The following is a 17,601-nucleotide window of genomic DNA, read 5'->3' as shown; positions in this document are numbered from 1 at the left end:
GCTGGCCCCTTCCTCCTACAACCCCAGCCTCTCCACACACTTCCTCTGTCTCTACCCACATCTCAGATGTGGGGCTTTGTCCCACGCATCTCCACAGCCACGCAGAGTGCCCTCTCTCTCCCACAGTGCCCCTGTCCTCCTGAGTGACCATCACCCTCCCCACCTCCCCTCTGCAGCACGTATGTAGTTCTGCCTTACTTGGCTAGCTGGCTGGGGAGAGGGCGACTTCTTGGAAATCGTGAACATAGGTCTTCCCATGTATGGTGTCCTCTCATCTCTTGCCCTCCTGCCCACCATTTCCGGGCATACCAGGCAGCCTCTGTCCTCTGCTAGCTCCCCCTTCAGAATCAAGCACATTTCTCAAGAGTTAAAACCTGTCTTCCCCCAAGGAGTGTCCATGGTACCTTGCAGCCAGGTGCCCAAGTGGAGCTAAGCCTCCTTTCTGTGGGTGGCCATGCCCAGTGTCCCCTGTCCTGTGGAAGGCCTGAAGGCTCCAGACCAGACTCCTGGCCTTCTAGGCCCCTCTCATATCCATGCCCCAGTATCTGATCCTCCTTCCTGGACACACTCTCCATCCTGTCCATCCTCTGCCTGAATGCCTTGATGAGCCCAAAACCAGCCATGACCTCATGCCAGATATCATAGACCTCCCCAGGGCCCTGCCCGAGTCTGCGCTCCCAGGGTGGCACGTGACTGTGGCTGGCTGGTTCCCCTGCATGATCCCTCACTGCCTGCAGAGGCTACCGTGCTGGGTGCCCAGCCGGGCCTGATCCTGCCCAGCGTTCTCCCACACCCACCCCACAGTCTGGGCCCCCCAGGTTTGCAGAAAAGGCAGCCCTCTGCTGTCACCCAGCTGTGAGGCCTTTCCTCCAGGAAGTATTCTGTGACCTGGGCCTCACCCTGCCCTGCACAGACGGCTCTGAGTGGAGACTTCAGGGGCCGCCTCTGATGCCTCTTGGGGACCCCTGTGCTGACCTAGGTGCTCGGCTTCCTGGTGGATGGAAGCCCAGGCTGAAAGATCGGGGACTGATGGGGGTAGCAGGCACTTGGAATGAGAGGTGGCATGCAGGCCACTGTCAGTGGTCTCTGCTCTTGGGGGCACCCAGCAGGCAGGGTGAGGCCTTCAGGTGAGAAGGTGGGAAGATACATCAGCTCTGCTCACTCCTGGCTGAGGTCAGATGTCCAGGGGAGGGTGGTGGGAGGCAGCCGGGGAGGTGGGCCGTGTCTGAGCTGCGTGCCCTCTGCCACTCTCAGCCCACGCTTTCACGGAGAACCTCCCACCTGTAAAACAGAGGGCAAAAGCCCCCGGATCTCGGATCTCGGTTCTCCTTCAGAACATCATCCCCTCCACTTCCTGCCCAACCGGCTCCAGCCAGTTTCTACTCAAAACCCCTCCCCTCTCCAACTGAGACATTCCTGTTTTGGCCCCAGTGATCACGCTGTCCATGTCGGCCCATGTGCCACATATGGATGGCTCTGCCTGACCCTGGCTGAGGTCAGCTGTCTGTTTCCACCATGTGGTGCTTTTCACAGTGACCTCAAATGTCCCTGCCTCCCACCTTTGCCCAGCATCATGCCCCCACCTCCCACGGCACTGGCAGGATGTGACCTGGGACTGGCAGCCTGAGAGTTTGGGATCACACCCTCTGTAGTGAACGGGGGGACTCAGAGGGAGAGGCCCTGAGAGCTGAGCAGCCAGGTGGCCTCATGAAGGCAGCAACTGGAACACAGGGCAAGAGCGGGATGGGGGAGAACCAGGACCCTGGCTCAGGATTCTTCAGCAGCTTCTATGGTGCCTCCCATCGCTTGGAGTCCATCTCCCACCTCCCTCTGGCTGGCCCGGCCGGTCTCTCACCAGGCTCCTTCAGCCTCAGACCAAGAAAGAGCTGCTGTGGCCAGTCCTGAAGGCCTGGGCAGAATGCCAGGCCAGAGAGGTGACTGTGAGGGCCAGGCTAGTGGTTTCCAATCTACACACCTCAGAGTACACAGGAGCCCCAGCAGAGGGGCCTCAGAGGCCGGTGGATGAGATGAGGCTAGGGCCAATGGTTCCAGTTGGCCTGGGACAGAGGGGGCTTCCATTCGCAAGCAGGGATGAGCTGTGACTCCAGGCGAGGCTCTGGTTCCTCCACTCTGTGAGCCAGGATGCTTCACATCCACTTGTTTCATATTTTGATGCACCACAGGGGCTGTGATTTGCAAACAAATGTTGAAGTCTACTTGACGATCAGACCATAAAATTGTTCAGGGGCACAGTGGATTGAGGGCTATATAAAAGCGTGAGATGAATAGTTGGGTGGATAAAGGGGTGGTTAGATATGGGATAAACCAGGCCGAGTGAAATGTGAGCTATGGGTACATGGATGTTCTCTGTCCAAGTCTTGCATCTTTCCTGGATGTTTGAATATTTTCTGATGGAGCATTAGGGAAAGGTTTGTCCTGCATGGCTCTGGTCTTGGAGTCTTTCTCAGGGAGCTGGCCCCTGGGGTTCATGGGGTTCCCTCCTTCTTTTCTGCTGCCGGTAGCCTGGCTTGAACTAGAAAAGAGACAAAGAGGGTCCACCAGAAGGAAAATCCACTCAGGTGACTTTTCACTGGTTGAATGTACTTGGAGACTCGGAACCAGTGGGCAAAGAAGGGGTCACTGAATTCAGACAGAAAGAAACAGAGAGCTCAGTCTCTCTGTCCTTGCCAATCCCAGTCCAGAGGCCAGGACTCATTCTGGGGGAGGGGTGAGGTGCTCATCCCCAGAACCCCACAGCCTCCCACAGAAAGCGTAGAGCCTGCTCCTCCCTTGGCCCCTCCCCACCTCCCTTCATGCCGTCAGGCCACGGCTCCAGGGAAAGCAGAGTGGGACCCCCCCAGTTCACAGCTTCTCCCCAAGCTCATTCAAGCTGAGTCAGTTCCCCTACCCCCGCCTCCTCCTGGCCATCCTCCTGGTCAGGCCCTAGATCGCCACCTCCCTGAGCACCACCAGGATGCTAGTGGCCAGCCCCCAGCCCAGATGCCCCTCCAACTATTCTGGCCTCCACCAAGCCTGACTGGATCCCTCTCCCACCCTCTCTGGACCTGATGGCTCCTTTAGGTTTCTCTGTTCCAGAGCTGGGCAGCCAAGAGGATCTGGGTGATGCAGACCCACCTGCAGAGGGCAGAGAGCTAGGGGGTTCCATCAGACAGGGAGGGGCCATTGTGTGGGAGACAAGAGACAGGGAAGGGTCAAGGGGGCTCATCAGGTCACTAAATTTTGGCTGGGCCTTGAGGGATAAATTGGTTCATAAAAAATATCATATTAAAAATCCAAATTGTGTTCACCAACTTTGTTGTGGTAATCATTTAGCAATGCGTCCATCATCATTACATGTATATACATCAAGTCATTACATTGGACACCTTAACCTTACACGATGTTATATGTCAATCATATCTCTGTAAAGCTGGGGAAAAAAAATCCAGACTGGACATATGCTACCCCCTCACCATCCCCAGGATTCAAATGTTTCATATGAAGAGACAGTAGATGACCCCAATTGATCAATACTTGGGAAACCAAGATCCATAACCCCTCCTCCCACGCCCTTCTGGGAGGAAGTGAGGGGCACTCTGACTCGGGGCTGGGGGCTGAACAGGAGGGTGCGGAGCAGCCCCAGGCTGGGCCCCAGGCTTCAGGGACAACCACGTACAGTCCCGTCCGAGGGTCTGGCCAGGGACTAGAGGCAGCTTAGTGGGAGTGGGATGTTCTAAACTGAAAAGTCCCGCACCCACAGGACACCATCACCTTCGTGCTCTATGTCTCCCCAGGTTCCCAGGGCACATGAAATGCAATGACATCAAATGCAAACTGGTCTCCCAAGTCAGATCTTGGAACAGAGAAAGGACGTCCATGGAGAGACTGGTGGAGTCAGCCAGTGTCTGGCTGATGGCAGTGCACTAGCGTGGTCTCTCTGTTCTGAGAAGGGTACCAGTCATGTTAATTGTGGACACTAGGAAAGTGGGTTCGCCCTGCAGAAACTCTCTGTACTATATAGTCAAGTCATCATCCCACATCATGCAGAGAGGGAAACAGTTACAAGGGAACAAGTGATGGATACAACCACGTTACAACAACAGGGAACAAGCTTGTGATTCAGGACGATGTGTGTGTTTCTTTGTCGAGCCTACGTGGTGGGCTGAGAGCGTGATGGCACTTTGTAATCTCTGAGCCAGCTGTCATCTGAGATGAAAGTATCTGCTTTCTCTTAGCGATAGCATCTCAGAAACCGAACGCTGCTACAATTGGTCACCTCCATTCATAATTGAAAGTGAGTTCAACTGCGGTTAGCGGTGGTTACATATAAAGACGTCGCTTCCTTGTCCCAGGGATCTGGCACCCAGAAGGAGGCTGCTCAGGAGCATTTGGGAGGGGATGTGTGGTTTGAGGGGTGCGACAGAGGGCAGCTGAGCACCCCCCAGAAGGAGGCAGCCACTCTCCCGCTCTCCCGCCCACCAAGCCCAGATTCTGACGTGGCCCCAGGAGTCTCCCCTCTCCTGACCAGGACTGTGAATACAGGCAGATCACACTTGCTGTATCTGTGGGACCTGCTTCGGACATAAATCAGGGCCACCAAGCGGAGTTAATCTAACCACACACATGCTTTCAAAGCAGACCCTCCAGCTTTAGCCGAATCTGAAGCTGTTGCTGGGTCTGAGATGAAGGGGCCGAGTTCCAGGACCAGGAGGTGGCCTCCAGGAGCCGAGACCCACCCTGGCAGACAGCTGTAAGTACATGGGGACCACAAGGACCAGAATTTGACAGCTGGGTGAGATTGGGAGCACATTCTTTCCCAGACTGGCCAACGCTTTGAATTGGGAGACCCTGAGCAGGGAACACAGACCAGCCACCCAGACTTTAGACCTGAGAGCTGTGAACTAATGCACAGGTGCTGTTTGAAGCCAGAAGTCTGGTCATTTGTCACACAGCAGAGTCTAAATATTCCCTGTCTCCCTCCTCTGCTCACGCTGGCTCTCTTCTCTCGCCCTCCAAGCTGCTCAGGCCAGAAGGAACAGAACCTCGCAGGGTAGCAGCCCCTCCATGTGTAGCTCAAGGGTCCAAGCCACTGCCACCTTCAAGGGCCAATCACCGTAGCCTTTAGACAGCTCTTCCCTCCCTTCCCCTTCTCTGCCTGTGTCCCCAGCACCACCCCTCCCCATGTGCCAGTGCCTCTCTCTTGGAGGCTGGTTACTTCTTCCTTCCAAGCCCTTGGCAATGCTTCTGTCTCCACCTGCCATCTGCCACTGCCTAGCTGCTTACCTGGCCCACCTGGCCCATCACCATCACCCGGGTCGCCCTGGGCCCAGCCCCGCCCACTACATAACTCTCTGCGACTTGCACAACCTGGTAGGTGGAGCCCCGGGGAACCTCTTGGACTGAGAAGCTGGGGCTGGAGGAAGAGCTGATCAACATGAACGAGTTAATATGACAGGATGGAGGTCTCCACATGTTGCCTTCCCAAGGCTCCCCACCTCCACTTTCCTATATGCTATACTGCTGTTTAAATGCATTAAAAACAGTACACACAAGCTAACATTTATGAACAACTGTCTTGGTCAGTGTGGCTGCCACAACAAACAGCACAGACTGGGTGGCTGAAACAACACTCGGTGATTTCTCAGAGTCCTGGAGGCTGGGGGTCTGAGATGAGGGTGCCGGCACAGTGGGGGTTCTGGAAAAGGGCTCCTGGCTCACAGATGGCCACCTTCCCGCTGTGTCCCCACATAGCAGACAGAGAGCTCTAATGTCTCTTCCTCTTCTTATAAGGACACTGTTCTCATCACGGGGGCTACACCCTCATGACTTTATCTAACCCTAATCACTTCCCAAAGGCCCCACCTCCTAACACCATCACATTGGGGGTCAGGGCTTCAACATACAAATCTAGGGGGGACATCAACATGCAATCCACGACAGAGACTAAGTTAACATATTAATAGACAAAACCCATACAGCCACCATTAAACCCAAAAGACACAGAACATCACAGATCTCCTGGATTCGATATGACCCTGTTTCTACCACAGAACTGTCACCGAGGGGTGATGTGGGTAGTGGCCCCCCTCTGTCCCCTGGCTCGTCGATTTTGCTGCTGCTTTGGGACCCTTTGCACCTTGGTTTCCCAAGCCAACGTGCCGGGCAGCTGGGTGAGAGTTGGGTCCTCTTTGGATGGCCCCTGGGCCGGCAGCATGTGCACCATATCAGAAATGCAAGTTCCATCCCAGACCTGCTGGATCAGAAACTTGTGGCTAGTGCTCTATTTCGACAGGCCCTGCTGGGGAGGGAGGGTTCTGACGCTTGCTGGTGTTTGAGAACCACGGACTTGGGGATTGCTGAAGGTAGGTCCAGCTTCCAGTCCTAGGACTTCAAGACAAGGGAGCTTCCTAAAGCTTCAAATCCAAATCCTTTGCTCCGGCAGTCAGGATTCACCTTTGGTTTCTGCTTCTAGACTCCAAGAAACTTCCAGTGAACTCTTAAACTTCCCTTGAAGAACATGAGTTTGGTTATAGAGACAGGGGAGGGCGTGCTTTGCCAGGCTCCAGAATGGGGCCAGGATGTGAGGCCCGCCCTCTATGGGCCCCATCTGTCTCCACAGGGCTGGCCACTAGCCTCCCTCCAGCCCAGTGTCCCAGAGCCAGCGAGGAGGAAGGCCACCAGGAGGCCAGATGCCATCACTCCTCTAGAGGTGGCAAGGATCCTCAAAAGAGCAAGGTGGAGACAGACGAAGGATGTAGCACCGTGAACAATCCAGAGGCATGGTGGTGGGAGGGTTGATGCTGGAGCAGGTCACTGGCCACCCATTTCCAGGCCCCGAGGAGGCAAACCCGGGGCCTTCTGTCCAGTGTTGCTAAGAGGGGCCCTCTGGAGGGGTCACAAGTGTGGACCAGGCCACATTAACCTCCCAGGAACCCACTCTGAGCTCCAGCCTGGGTGTCTGGGGCTTCAGCCTGGGTTAGTTCTCCAGTCTCTGCCCCACCTCCACAGCCTCTCACATGCAGATGTCCAAGCTGGGGTCCAGATGGGGACAGGCGGGGTCTGACTTAGGGCTACTTATATGGGGGTGGTGGTGTTCGGGCGAGCACTGTGGAGGGAGCCCATGATCAGTCACCCCTTGTTTACCTTCAGGCTCATCTATGTGGGTCGCAGTGAGGTCCTGACATTGCCTCGGGGTCACGATGCATCTCTTCCTCCTCCACCGAGGGATGTTCCAGGCAACAGTTGGCCCTGCCCTGGAGGGCAAAAGCCATGTCCTGTAGCCCCAGGGGAAGCTGGGGGGGGGGGGAGGGGGATGTGCTGCCATCCCCTGGGGTGTTGGTCCTGGGGGCCTGGGAACCACAGGGGCACAAGGGCCCTGCCCAGCCTGCAGGGAGAGGCCTAGAGGCCAGCCTGCCCCCACTGCACCCATTTCCTTCACCCTGCACCTGGCCACCATGATTCAGCCCTTGAGGAATTTGTTCCATTTCTCTTCTTGCTGCCAACCCTGAAGTGCAGGAGGGCACCCCAGGAAGTGACCACGCCCACACCTTCAGCCAACACCTGGCTGCGGAGCTAACATTTTCACTGTCTGGCTGGATGTCACATCCAATGTCCCAAAGGCCCCTCAAAACCAGAGTGTTCCAAACTGAAAGCAACCCTCGCCCCCAGCCCTGCCCCAGATATGGCGCTTTTTCCCCCTCCAAGTCCTCAGTCTGTATCCGGAACTCCATCTCTGGAGAGGTCCTCCTTGCAGGGCCGTCCATGCAGCAGGAAGGGCCAAAGGTCAGGCAAACAGATCACAGCCCCCCCCCCCCCACCACAGGCCTGAGTACCCGCGAGCGCGTCACTGAGAAGGTCCCAGAGATGCAAAATGTTTAACGGAAGATGGTAAGCTTTAAAAAGGCAGAACACAATCTGTTCTGCACAGTTTTTATGGTCATGAAAAATGCGTGAGTGAAATGAGAACCTATAGTGAGGGAAATGCCTGTATGAAGTCGGTAAGATAATGAACGCGTTCCTCCCCCCAGCAGGTTTTTGTGAAAGCTATTGTTGGCTAATTTTTTAGTGATAATTTTTTTCGGGACCAGGGGTGGGAAGGCATCATTTTCAAGCCAGAGCACACACGTGTGAAGTTTACAAAGTGGCCCCTCTAGACTCCGGTTCCAGCCTGTGGCTGGGGCCACGTGAGCCACGCCTGCCGCCCAAAAGCTCTAATGGTTTTTCTCCCTCCTCCCTCCTTAGCTCCTGTTGAAGGACTGCGCTGTTGAAAGGCCAGGCGCCTTGCCAGACAGTCTTGCTCAGGATAGAGCAGAGGCGCTGGCTGTGACATGCAGGGGAGGGAGGCTGCCCGGGACCCAGCCTGGACCAGCTTTGCCCCCCACCCCACCCCCGGGCTGATGGCTTTCACTCAAGTGGATTTTACCACAATTGTGTGGCCAGGCCAGATGACAGAAGTCGCTCCTTGTGGACGGAGGCTGGGAGCAAAGGCAGTCCCTTCTCCCCTACAACCCCTGTCTGCACCCGGCTCCTCCGCAGGCAGACACACAATCTGTGTGTACCTGTGTACCGTTACCAGGCAGGTCTTAATGGGGTGGCAGCCTTTTAGGTTTCTTGAGTTATAGTCTGATTTCTTTCTGTAAGAAAATTCAACAAACACAAGGTATCCGTGCCCTGTAGGCACAGCTCTGCCCTTGCCTGTGGCTGTGTGCATTTTGAGGGGAGAGCTGGGATGCTCAAAGAGCGCAGTTCTCAAAGAGAGAGGGGTTCTACACAGAGAGGGCTTGGCTAGGGCTGGAGGCAGGGTGGGGGCAACAGCTGTATCATTCACTGATTTAACTGCTTCTATCTGCCCCTCCTGAGCCTCAGTTTCCCCATCTGGCCAAGGAGGTAGCGGACCACACTCAATCAGAGGCTCCTGGAGGGGAGGGGAGAAATGGGCACGATGGCTCCAGCCACACCTCGGCGGGGCACATTCTACCCACACGTCATCCAGGGCCATCTCTCCAGGAAGTGCTCTGTGCTCCCAGCCTAGCTGGCCGCCCTCTCTGGATCCTGCTGAAGCTTGCCACCTCCGCCTGCACATCCTCTCATGTCTGGGCCAGAGGAGCCGACCCTGGAGAGCAAGGTCACATCTTCTCTTGTCCTTCAAGGGCACAGATCTCTGTCCAGTTCTGATCTGGTGGCCTCTGTTGCCCACCCTGCCTGCAGGGTCCCTACCAAGGAGGGCTCTGGCTGGTCCCAAATGTCTCCCTCTTGCTGACACATGAGGATTGTCCTGCCCCCAAGACTCTGTTTTTTTTTTAAGGTCAGGGCCTCTCCACAGCTGGACCAGGTTTTTGTCCTCAGACTGGAGGCATTGAGTGTGGGGCTGGTTGCCGTGTGGGTAGATGGCTTGATGGGTAGGCTCGGCCCTTTCTGTATGGAGCTGTCCCGGAGGCTCCCAGGACCGAGACTCCCCCAGAGGTGCTGACCTGGCCCAAGGCCTTCCAGGCTCTGTCTTTTCTTTCTCTCTGCTGTGGGGTCTCTAGGAAGGGCCCACATGCATCCATGCTCTCTCTTTCCTACCTGGAAGACCTCGCCCCAGAGGTTAGAGCACCTTCTGCAATGAGAAGACCTGTGGGGAGGGGTTCTAAGACCTGGGTCCCTGGTCTTGGGGGCCACCTCTTCCCAGCCCCTGGGCGGCACAGCCCTGCCTGCAGCCCTCCCAGCACCCCCTCCTGCCCCACCGGGCCGAGCTGGGATTACTGACACATACTTCGCGCAAGTCCCAGCAGGCGGGCAGAGGCTCCCGTGCCCGCGGCCATGCTTTTGCCCGCTTCCCTGGGCGGCAGCGGCACGTTTCGTTGGGGAAGGAATGTGGAAGCACCAAAGTGTGAGACACCTCCAGGGTGTCACCTGGAGAGGAAGGGAGGGAGACCAAGGCAGAGCTGCCGAGGTCTATCAGGAGGACCCAGCCCCAGAGCCGGGGGGCTCAGTTGGGGGGGGGTTAAAAACAGTCAGCTGTGTCCTTATGTCCCAAAGCACAGGCCATCTGATACACTTTCTGTTTTTCGTAGGAAAGGTTCCATTCATTCATTCCTTTATTCATTTGTTCAACAAAATCTTATCTAGCAGCTACAAGGGGTCCAGAGGGGAGGAAGGAGAGCGAATACTCCATGGGACTTCATAGCCTGGTGATACAGGAGCCATCCTTGTGGAAATTCTACAAAGGGAGGGGCAGGTCCCACTGGGAGCAGGCAGCCTGGCTGGACCCACCTCTCCGTGACACCTGACCACATACATTTCAGCCTGGTGAGGAGTGAGGAGTGGGGCATGGCCAACTCTGGGACCAGTTGAGCCAGGCTGGGGGAAGTGTGATGGGATACAGGCGCACGAGGTGGGGAAGACACGCTCCTGGTGGGGAGCGGAAAGGCACCCCAGGATGGGGCCATGGCTCCATGTCTGCGCCGGGGGCTTCTCTGCAAGGCTTCACCCAGGACCCTCCACACGTGTAGTGTGTGTGTGTGACAGTAACCATGAACCAAAGTACTCCAACCGTGCATGGTGGAGTTTGGGGGACTTACCAGGACTGTTAGCTGCAGTGCTGACCACGTTGGGGGTGGGAGGAGGAGCTGAGCCTTGTCAATCTCAGATTCTCAGCCACTGAGCTGTCCATGGGAACCCCCAACCTGGGGCAGGCTGTTCCTTCCTCAGCCCCTGTTTCTACCCCTCCAGGGATGGGCAGCTCACCACCTTCCAAACACTGGTAATGGCACCACTCTCAGATCCAGGAAGACTTTCCTATAACTGAGCAAAAATCTGCTTCCTTGCCACCCGTAGCCTCTGCTCTCAGCCTTCACTGGAAATATACAGAAGCCTTTCCTCAACCGCGGCACACAGTGAACAGCAGCGGGGTCTTCCCCTGACACGTCTCAACAGCAAGTGGCCCCAGCCCTTCAAGCACACTTAAAAGGGGCAGAGCCCCTCCTGGACAGGGCAGTCCTTGTCCCTGCGGACTGGAGATGCATGCTTGGGACTGCCTGGGGAAAGGGCGATTTTACAGCCCCTCCACACTCTTCCTCCATGATTGCATCTTCTCACCCTCTTCCCTGTCACAAAGAATTCTAGCAGGTTTGTGCAAATAAAGCAAAATCATTTTTAATAAAAGACAGCAAGCCCAGTGAAATGCAGGCTTAGCCAGCCTGGGAGAAGTTGCTTCACTCGGCAGAGTCCTGGGGGTTTGGTGGGCAAGTCAGAGAGAGCCGGACGTGAGAGGTAAGTGACATTTCTGTGCTCTGGAAGGAGCATGTGCTATGGTCGGCTTTTTTTTTTCTCTCTTGATGATGATGGATATTTGACTTAGTGGTATAGAACAAGTTTTCTGAAGGTATGTATTTTACCTGCGGTCATTTCTAACATAGCTCCTCATTAAAAGATGTCCACTGGTAGTTCTGCGGAGGGGCATCATTCCCAGCACCCTGAGATCACTGGGGGTGTTGAGCTGGTGTCTGAATTTCTCTAGCTCTGTGGGCTACCACTACCATTGGTAGTGCAGCCTCAGGGTTGCAGAGAGGCAGGGAGAGAGACAGAGACAGACAGAGGCAGACAGACAGACAGACACAGAGAGGTAGAGAGACAGATAGAGATAAACAGACAAACAGGGCAGAGAGAGGAGAAAGGATTGGAGAGAGGGCTGTCCTGGGGAGGGACTCTTAGGAGTACAGGCGCACAGCAGCAGGGCAGCTCAGGAAGTCTTGCTTGCTTGGGTCCTGCCTGTCTGAGAAGACTCAGAGCCTTGCTCAGCCCTCCCAGGTCCCGTGTCATCTGACACGGGCAATCTCTCACCTTGTGTGGTCACTTAGCCCTCCTCTTCTTCCTCCTCCTCGCCCACCTCCCCCGCCTTTTGAGGCTGTGGGTCCTGGGCAGTGCCTCCAGAGCTCCTGTTCACTGGCCCTGAACTCAGCGTGCACCTGCACCCTACAAAGAGTGGGGCCCACCCGGGGAAGCCTGTGCCCCACTTCAGACTGAGAAGACCCTGTGAGTGAGGAACTGGTAGGTCTGGCACCAGGGAGAGCTGGGCAGAGAGGAGATTCTGGAAGGTTGGGGGCAGGTGATGGCTAAGTTGGCCTTCCTTGGGGCCTGGACACATGCTCAGAGCAGGGTGTCTGCTTGCACACGAATGTGAGGGTGCAGGGGGCTAGGGAGGAGGGTGAATAGGCAGTAAAATGGGGAAGAACCAGGGAGTGCTGCACTGGGATCATGTCTCAGGCTGCTGAGCTAGTCCAGGGGTGGGAGAAGACTGGGTGTGGCCTCACATCTGGGGGTGATGCCCACTCCAGGGACCACTCAGGGCTGGGGAGCCCGAGGTCCAGCAGAGACTGGCAGGAAGAGGGTCCTGACAGGGAAAGGCAGGGAGGGCTCTCTGGCAGGTAGAGACAGGAGAGCAGCTGACCATTGTGCTGTAACTCCAGCAGCAGTGAGGGTGTGCCCTGGAGTGGAGGGTGAGGGGGTGATGAGGAGAAAGGCAGAAGATGGTGGGAATGGAGCAGTGCAGCCTGGTGGGGGAAATGGAGGGGCCTTGGCGAGGGGACAAGGGAGAAAACAGGCTGACCTCCAGGGCCCCGGGCTAGATGACGGGGGATTACAGGATGCCATCAGCCTAGACACGGGAAGTGGGAGGAAGATGCCCAAAGCACATCACGCAGTACTGGTACCTACTAGGTACTGCTCTTCAAGGGTTCTGTGTGTCCCCCTTCATCATGATGCCTGTTCTGTGTTCACATGGACCCTTCCGATTTAATTAAGCAAGAATTCAGTCTGGACAAGGAGAGTGATGCGTGGGGGCCGGCGCCTCCCTGTAGGTCTGCAGTACTGTGGGACACTGGTGGCTGGTCATGCTGTGCCTCTGGGGTCAGGTGCCCAGGCCTCTGTCCTGTCACTTCCCAGGTCCCTTCTCTGGATCCTCGCCCCCCCAACCCCTACTGCCACACAAGGAGCCCAGAGCACATGCTCTTGGAGGTCTCCACAGCCCTCATCGTGCCGGTCTAGGGCTGTCTCTGCCTCTGCTGGGACCCGCCTTTGGACCTTGAGCGTCTAGGATGAAGGACCTTCCGAGACGCTCCTGGGGAGGCAGTTGGCTCTTTAAATTCCCCGAGGATGCAACACCACTTCCTCCCCCTCCACCCTCCCACCAAGACCACACCAACTTCAAAGCCTAATTACTCCCAATTTGGGCTGTTTCCTTGTTTCTCCAGGTGAGGAAGTCCCTGTCACTTCCACTTTCATATGCGAGAGGCTGGGGTGGGGGGAAGAAGGGATGGTAGCAGTGGCTTCACTTGGGGGAGGGAAGGTGAAACAGAATGCCAATTAGGGAGGCTGAGTGTGAAGGTGAGAACTTATACAGAGAGGTTTGGCCCCAGGCCTGACTGGGCTGCTCGGCGGGAGGGTGGCCAGAGGAAGGAGAAGCCACCTGTGGGAAACTCCACCAGGTATGGTGCAAAGATAGAAAGCCTTCTGCCTGCTATTAAACTCCATTTCTTTTTTTCTGTGAGCCCTCCTCTTTACGCTGCCTATGTGCGCTGTGGAGAGACCATGTCCTTCCTGCGTCCGGCTGGCCTGGGGGCAGAGAGGAGGGAGGAGAGGAAACTGCTGATCCCCAGTGAACTTTGAGGTTGTGTCCACCAGACACACTTCTCAGGAAACAGACAATCACGGAGAGTGCGAATCCCATGGAGAGCAAAGTGGGCGTCCCAGGCACCCTCTTCACCTCTGGGGCCAAAGGGCTGCTCTAGACTCTTGACTGGGTGGGTCACTGAGATGGAGGGGGTGGGGAGAGGACGCCCCTCCCCACTCTACCTGAAGAATGCCGGACGCACCCAGCCTGTCTCAGGATCCTTTCAGATGGAACACAGATGGCCCAGGTGGAAACAGTGGCATATGTGTGTTGAGGGGAGTACGGTCAGGGACCCTCGGCGCCAACAGGACGACGATTCCACGGCCCAGGGTGGCCAGAGGCTGGTGGCAAGGCCCTTCTTTACAGAAGAAGCGCGGGGGCGATGGCGCTTCCACTAGCGCCCAGGAATGCGGCGGCGGCGGCGGCGGGTTCTAATTAGAAGCCTGCGCGGGAGCTGGCGGCCGCGGGGCTCTCTTTGGTTCCCCGGGCGTCAGTGTCCCCGCGTCCGAAGGCACGCCCGCTGCAGCCGGCGCTCCGGAAGGCGACCAGGCGCTGCAGGTGCCGCGCGGGTGCCGGACGCGCGGGGGTCCCCGAAGCGCGTCCCCGCCGCCCTGCCATCGCTCTCAGGCCCCGGTACCCGCCGGGGCCGCCTTCTCGCCCCGCCCAGTCCCGCCAGGCTGCGCCTGGACCCGCGCCCCACACCCGGGGCGCCCCAGCTCCTGAACCATCTCGAAGAGAAAAATTATTATCGGATTAGATGTACTTCGGCGCACTCAGTCTCTCCCCCCACCCCCAACTTCCCCTCGGCGTAATTATTATAATTCCAGGCAAGCCGTCGGAGAGAGTTCCTGGGTGTGTGTGTGTGTGTGTCCGCGCGCGCGCATGTTTGTGGAGAGGCTTCTCTCCTGTCTGGGTCTCCTCCAGCGGCGCACTCAGGCCCTTCGGCTCCCGCGTTCCCGCGAGTTGTGTTCGTCAAATCTTGGGCATCTCAGAGCGCCCTCCCCTCTCCCTCGGCGAGCTGGCGTGGCCCTTGCCTTTAGGGACTCTGCCAAATTAGCTGCCCGTAGGGATGGTAACCTTGACTTCCCTCCACCTGCACGATTTGTGCTGTAGATCCTCGGGCTCCTTCCCTTGGTTTATCTGCACTTCCATCGCCACATTTAGGACGGTCTCACCGGGATCTGTCTTGACTGGAGTGGAGGACGGAGCGCCCCAGACTTCTCAATATGGATTCGAGGAGCCTCTCGCTCAGGAGCCCTCAAACGCAATGCTTTCTCCCTCTTCACCTCTCCAGAAGCTCCTCCTTACCATCGCGGTCCGGACAGCGGCGGGAAGGCGCAGGAGGGCCGGGTGCTGGCCCCAGTGCGCCCGACACTCCCGGCCGCGTCCCCGCAGTCTTTACGTAACTGCGCTGCTCCGAGCTGTTCTGTTCGGTCTTGTCTCCCTGACTTTGTTTTAAGGTGTGTTTTGTGTGTGTGTGTGTGTGTGTGTGTGCGTGCGTGTGTGTGTGTGTGTGTGTGTGTGTGTGTGTGTGTGTGTAAGACACGTCCTTAAAGAAAGTCTCCGGCTAATCTCTCCTTATCTCGCCCTCCCGACTTTTCTTGGCCTCCTGCTGCCCGAGCGTTCGTGCCATCTGTGAGGACCCACTCCCCCCCTCTCCCCAGCCCACTGCTCGCCCCGTCCGACGCCAGGCCCCTCTATGCCCGAGGGATCAGTGTCCCCGGAAACTCCGCCACCCGCGTCCCAGCCCCGGCCCGAACAGGTCGAAAGTGGACGCCAAGGAAAACAAACCACCCGCGGAACAGGAGCGCAGGGAAGAGCGCGGGCTCTGGGCCACCGTGGGGCCCTGCCCGAGGGGACGGCGGCCGGGGTACTCACAGACGCTGGGGCGAACGTGAGGAAGAGTCACTCACCACCAGATCGGGTAGTTGCCCAGCGCTTGCTTCAGGCCGTAGAGGAATATGAAATATCCGAGCGGGGCCATCGCCGGGCGGGAGATCTCGGAGGGCCAGGAGTCCACCCCGAGAGCGCGGGCGCCGGAGCGGGCCGGGCCCTGGGAGCTCGCGGGTGGCGGCGCTGGGCCCTCCTGCGGCCGCGGGGTGCGCGGGGTGCGCGGGTGTGCGCGGGTGCGCGGGCTCCGAGGGCGGTGCTGCGCCAGGTGGGCCGGCGGCCGGGCGGCGGGCCGGGGCCCGGGGCGGCGCGGGACGGCGGGGGCGGGGCAGCGCCGCGGGGGGCGCCCGCCGGGGCCGGGGCCGGGGCGGGGCGGGGCAGGGGGCGGGCGGGGCCCTAGGAGCTAGAGCGGCGGTGGCTGCGCTGGCCCCTCCCGTGGCCGCGGGGTGCTCGGGGGTGCGCGGGTGCGCCGGCTCCGAGGGTTGCGCTCCGCCAGAGGGGCATCTGGCCTGGCGGCCGGCGGGTATCCGGGACTGCATGGTCCGCAGGTGTCCCTTCTGAGCTCCCGGGTCGCGCCCCCGCAGGACTCAAGGGCGTTAGGTTTGGAGGCCCGCGCACCCTGCGCTCACCGTGGGACGCCCTGTCCCGCTCTCGCTCCTGCTCTATCGCGCACTCTGTCCCTTGGCCCCAAGGTGGTCGGGCTGCGGCTCCCTTTCGTCCATCTCCTTGCTAGAGAGTTCCGTTCGTTCGAGGCTGGCTCTTTGAGCTACATCTTGCTGGTCCGCTGGGAGCTGGGCGGACGGCGAGCGGCCAGGTTGGAGGTGGCCTGTCTGGGGACAGCTGCAGGGTGGGCGTGTAGGGTGCAGCCACGTGTCTGAAGGTCACTATTGGGAAACAGTCTGGCTCTCCTTAGGGCCCAGGTGTTGACGCCTCCACTTTCTCCCCGCACCCCCCAGAGAAGGGAATTGGCAGCTTGTGCGCTTTGGGTGGTGAGCGCCCTCACTCTGGGCCACAGACCGCGGAGTCTGTCGAGGGCTGCTAGCCTCTTAAACCAGAAGGGATTTCTGACAACTTAGGTAAGCCTTATGATTTTTGCTGATGAGGAAAGGTAAGATCAGAGAGGGAAGGCGACTTATCCAAGGTCACAAAGAGTGGCCAGTCAGTTGTCCAGCTCTCAGCCCACTGCAAAGCTCTGTTTGCATATCTGTCTGAAGCCCAGGGAGACAGGTGCCAGGGTGATTTGGGGAGAAGAAGATCATCGAAGTCGAGAAATCTCCCCAGCTTCCCCACCTTGTGCCAGCCCCGTGCCAGCGGGAGACCCCATCAGTTTTAGTGACTCTATGAGGAAAGGGCAGCGGGGATCCATGCCACTGTTTTGCAGTTGAGGCGAGCAGAACTGTGAATAAAAATCCCAACTGCAGGCTCTTCTATGATGTCTCTCCTCTTGTGGACCGTCTGCTCCTCCACAGCCCCTGAGCCTTGCCTCACCATGTGACCTGCAGAGTGTGGGGGCCCCCACGGAGAGACCATGAGCTGGCAAGTGGCTGCTTCTTGAGGTAGGGAGTGGCTCAACAACCCTCCAGTGTTAGCACTGGGCTGGAAAACAAGAGGCAGGCTGCACCCCGCATCACGTTGCCCCCATCAACCTTCGTTCCCCTATTTGCAAAGGGAGCCTGTGGGGTGCTGTGGACTCTGGACCAGGGGTCACCTCAGTGACTGTGTCAGGAGCCCCTTCTCCGATGTGTAGCGAGAGCCATTCTCTTTCAAGGAATGTTCCTCTTCCTCCCCACTGCCAATGGGATCCAGCTGAGTCTACGCATGCCCGGTCCTTCTACCCCTCCTCTGAGTCACCGGGTCCTTCTTCCCCTCCTCTGAGTCACTGCATCCCCTCACCTGCAGAGGGAAGGAAGGAAGAATTCTGGAATGAGGCGGGGTGGGTAGGTTGGGAGCTGGCTCACCCTCCTCTGGACTTCCCCTCTCTCTCAGCGAAAATCCCACCCAATTATCGCATTACTGGGGACCTGGGCTGTGGGAGTGGGGTGGGGGCCAATGCCAAGGCA

General features: G+C 58.0%; 1 protein-coding gene across 1 annotated transcript in view; it reads right to left on the bottom strand.

Moving 5' to 3' along the window:
* The window catches only part of WNT3A (Wnt family member 3A), a 44,774-nt gene extending 29,134 nt beyond the window's left edge, over positions 1–15,640 (bottom strand). Inside the window, exon 1 of the mRNA XM_031449483.2 lies at positions 15,565–15,640. Within this exon, the coding sequence (XP_031305343.1) occupies positions 15,565–15,635 (71 nt within the window). The 5' untranslated portion in view covers positions 15,636–15,640. The remainder of the gene's footprint in view (positions 1–15,564) is intronic.
* Positions 15,641–17,601: the final 1,961 nt, after the last annotated feature.

This window comes from Camelus dromedarius, chromosome 3 (genome assembly GCF_036321535.1).
Source record: "Camelus dromedarius isolate mCamDro1 chromosome 3, mCamDro1.pat, whole genome shotgun sequence".
NCBI classification, from domain to species: Eukaryota; Metazoa; Chordata; class Mammalia; order Artiodactyla; family Camelidae; genus Camelus; species Camelus dromedarius.
The sequence above is the reverse complement of the archived record's forward strand: the minus strand, read 5'-3'. Positions and strand labels throughout refer to the sequence as shown.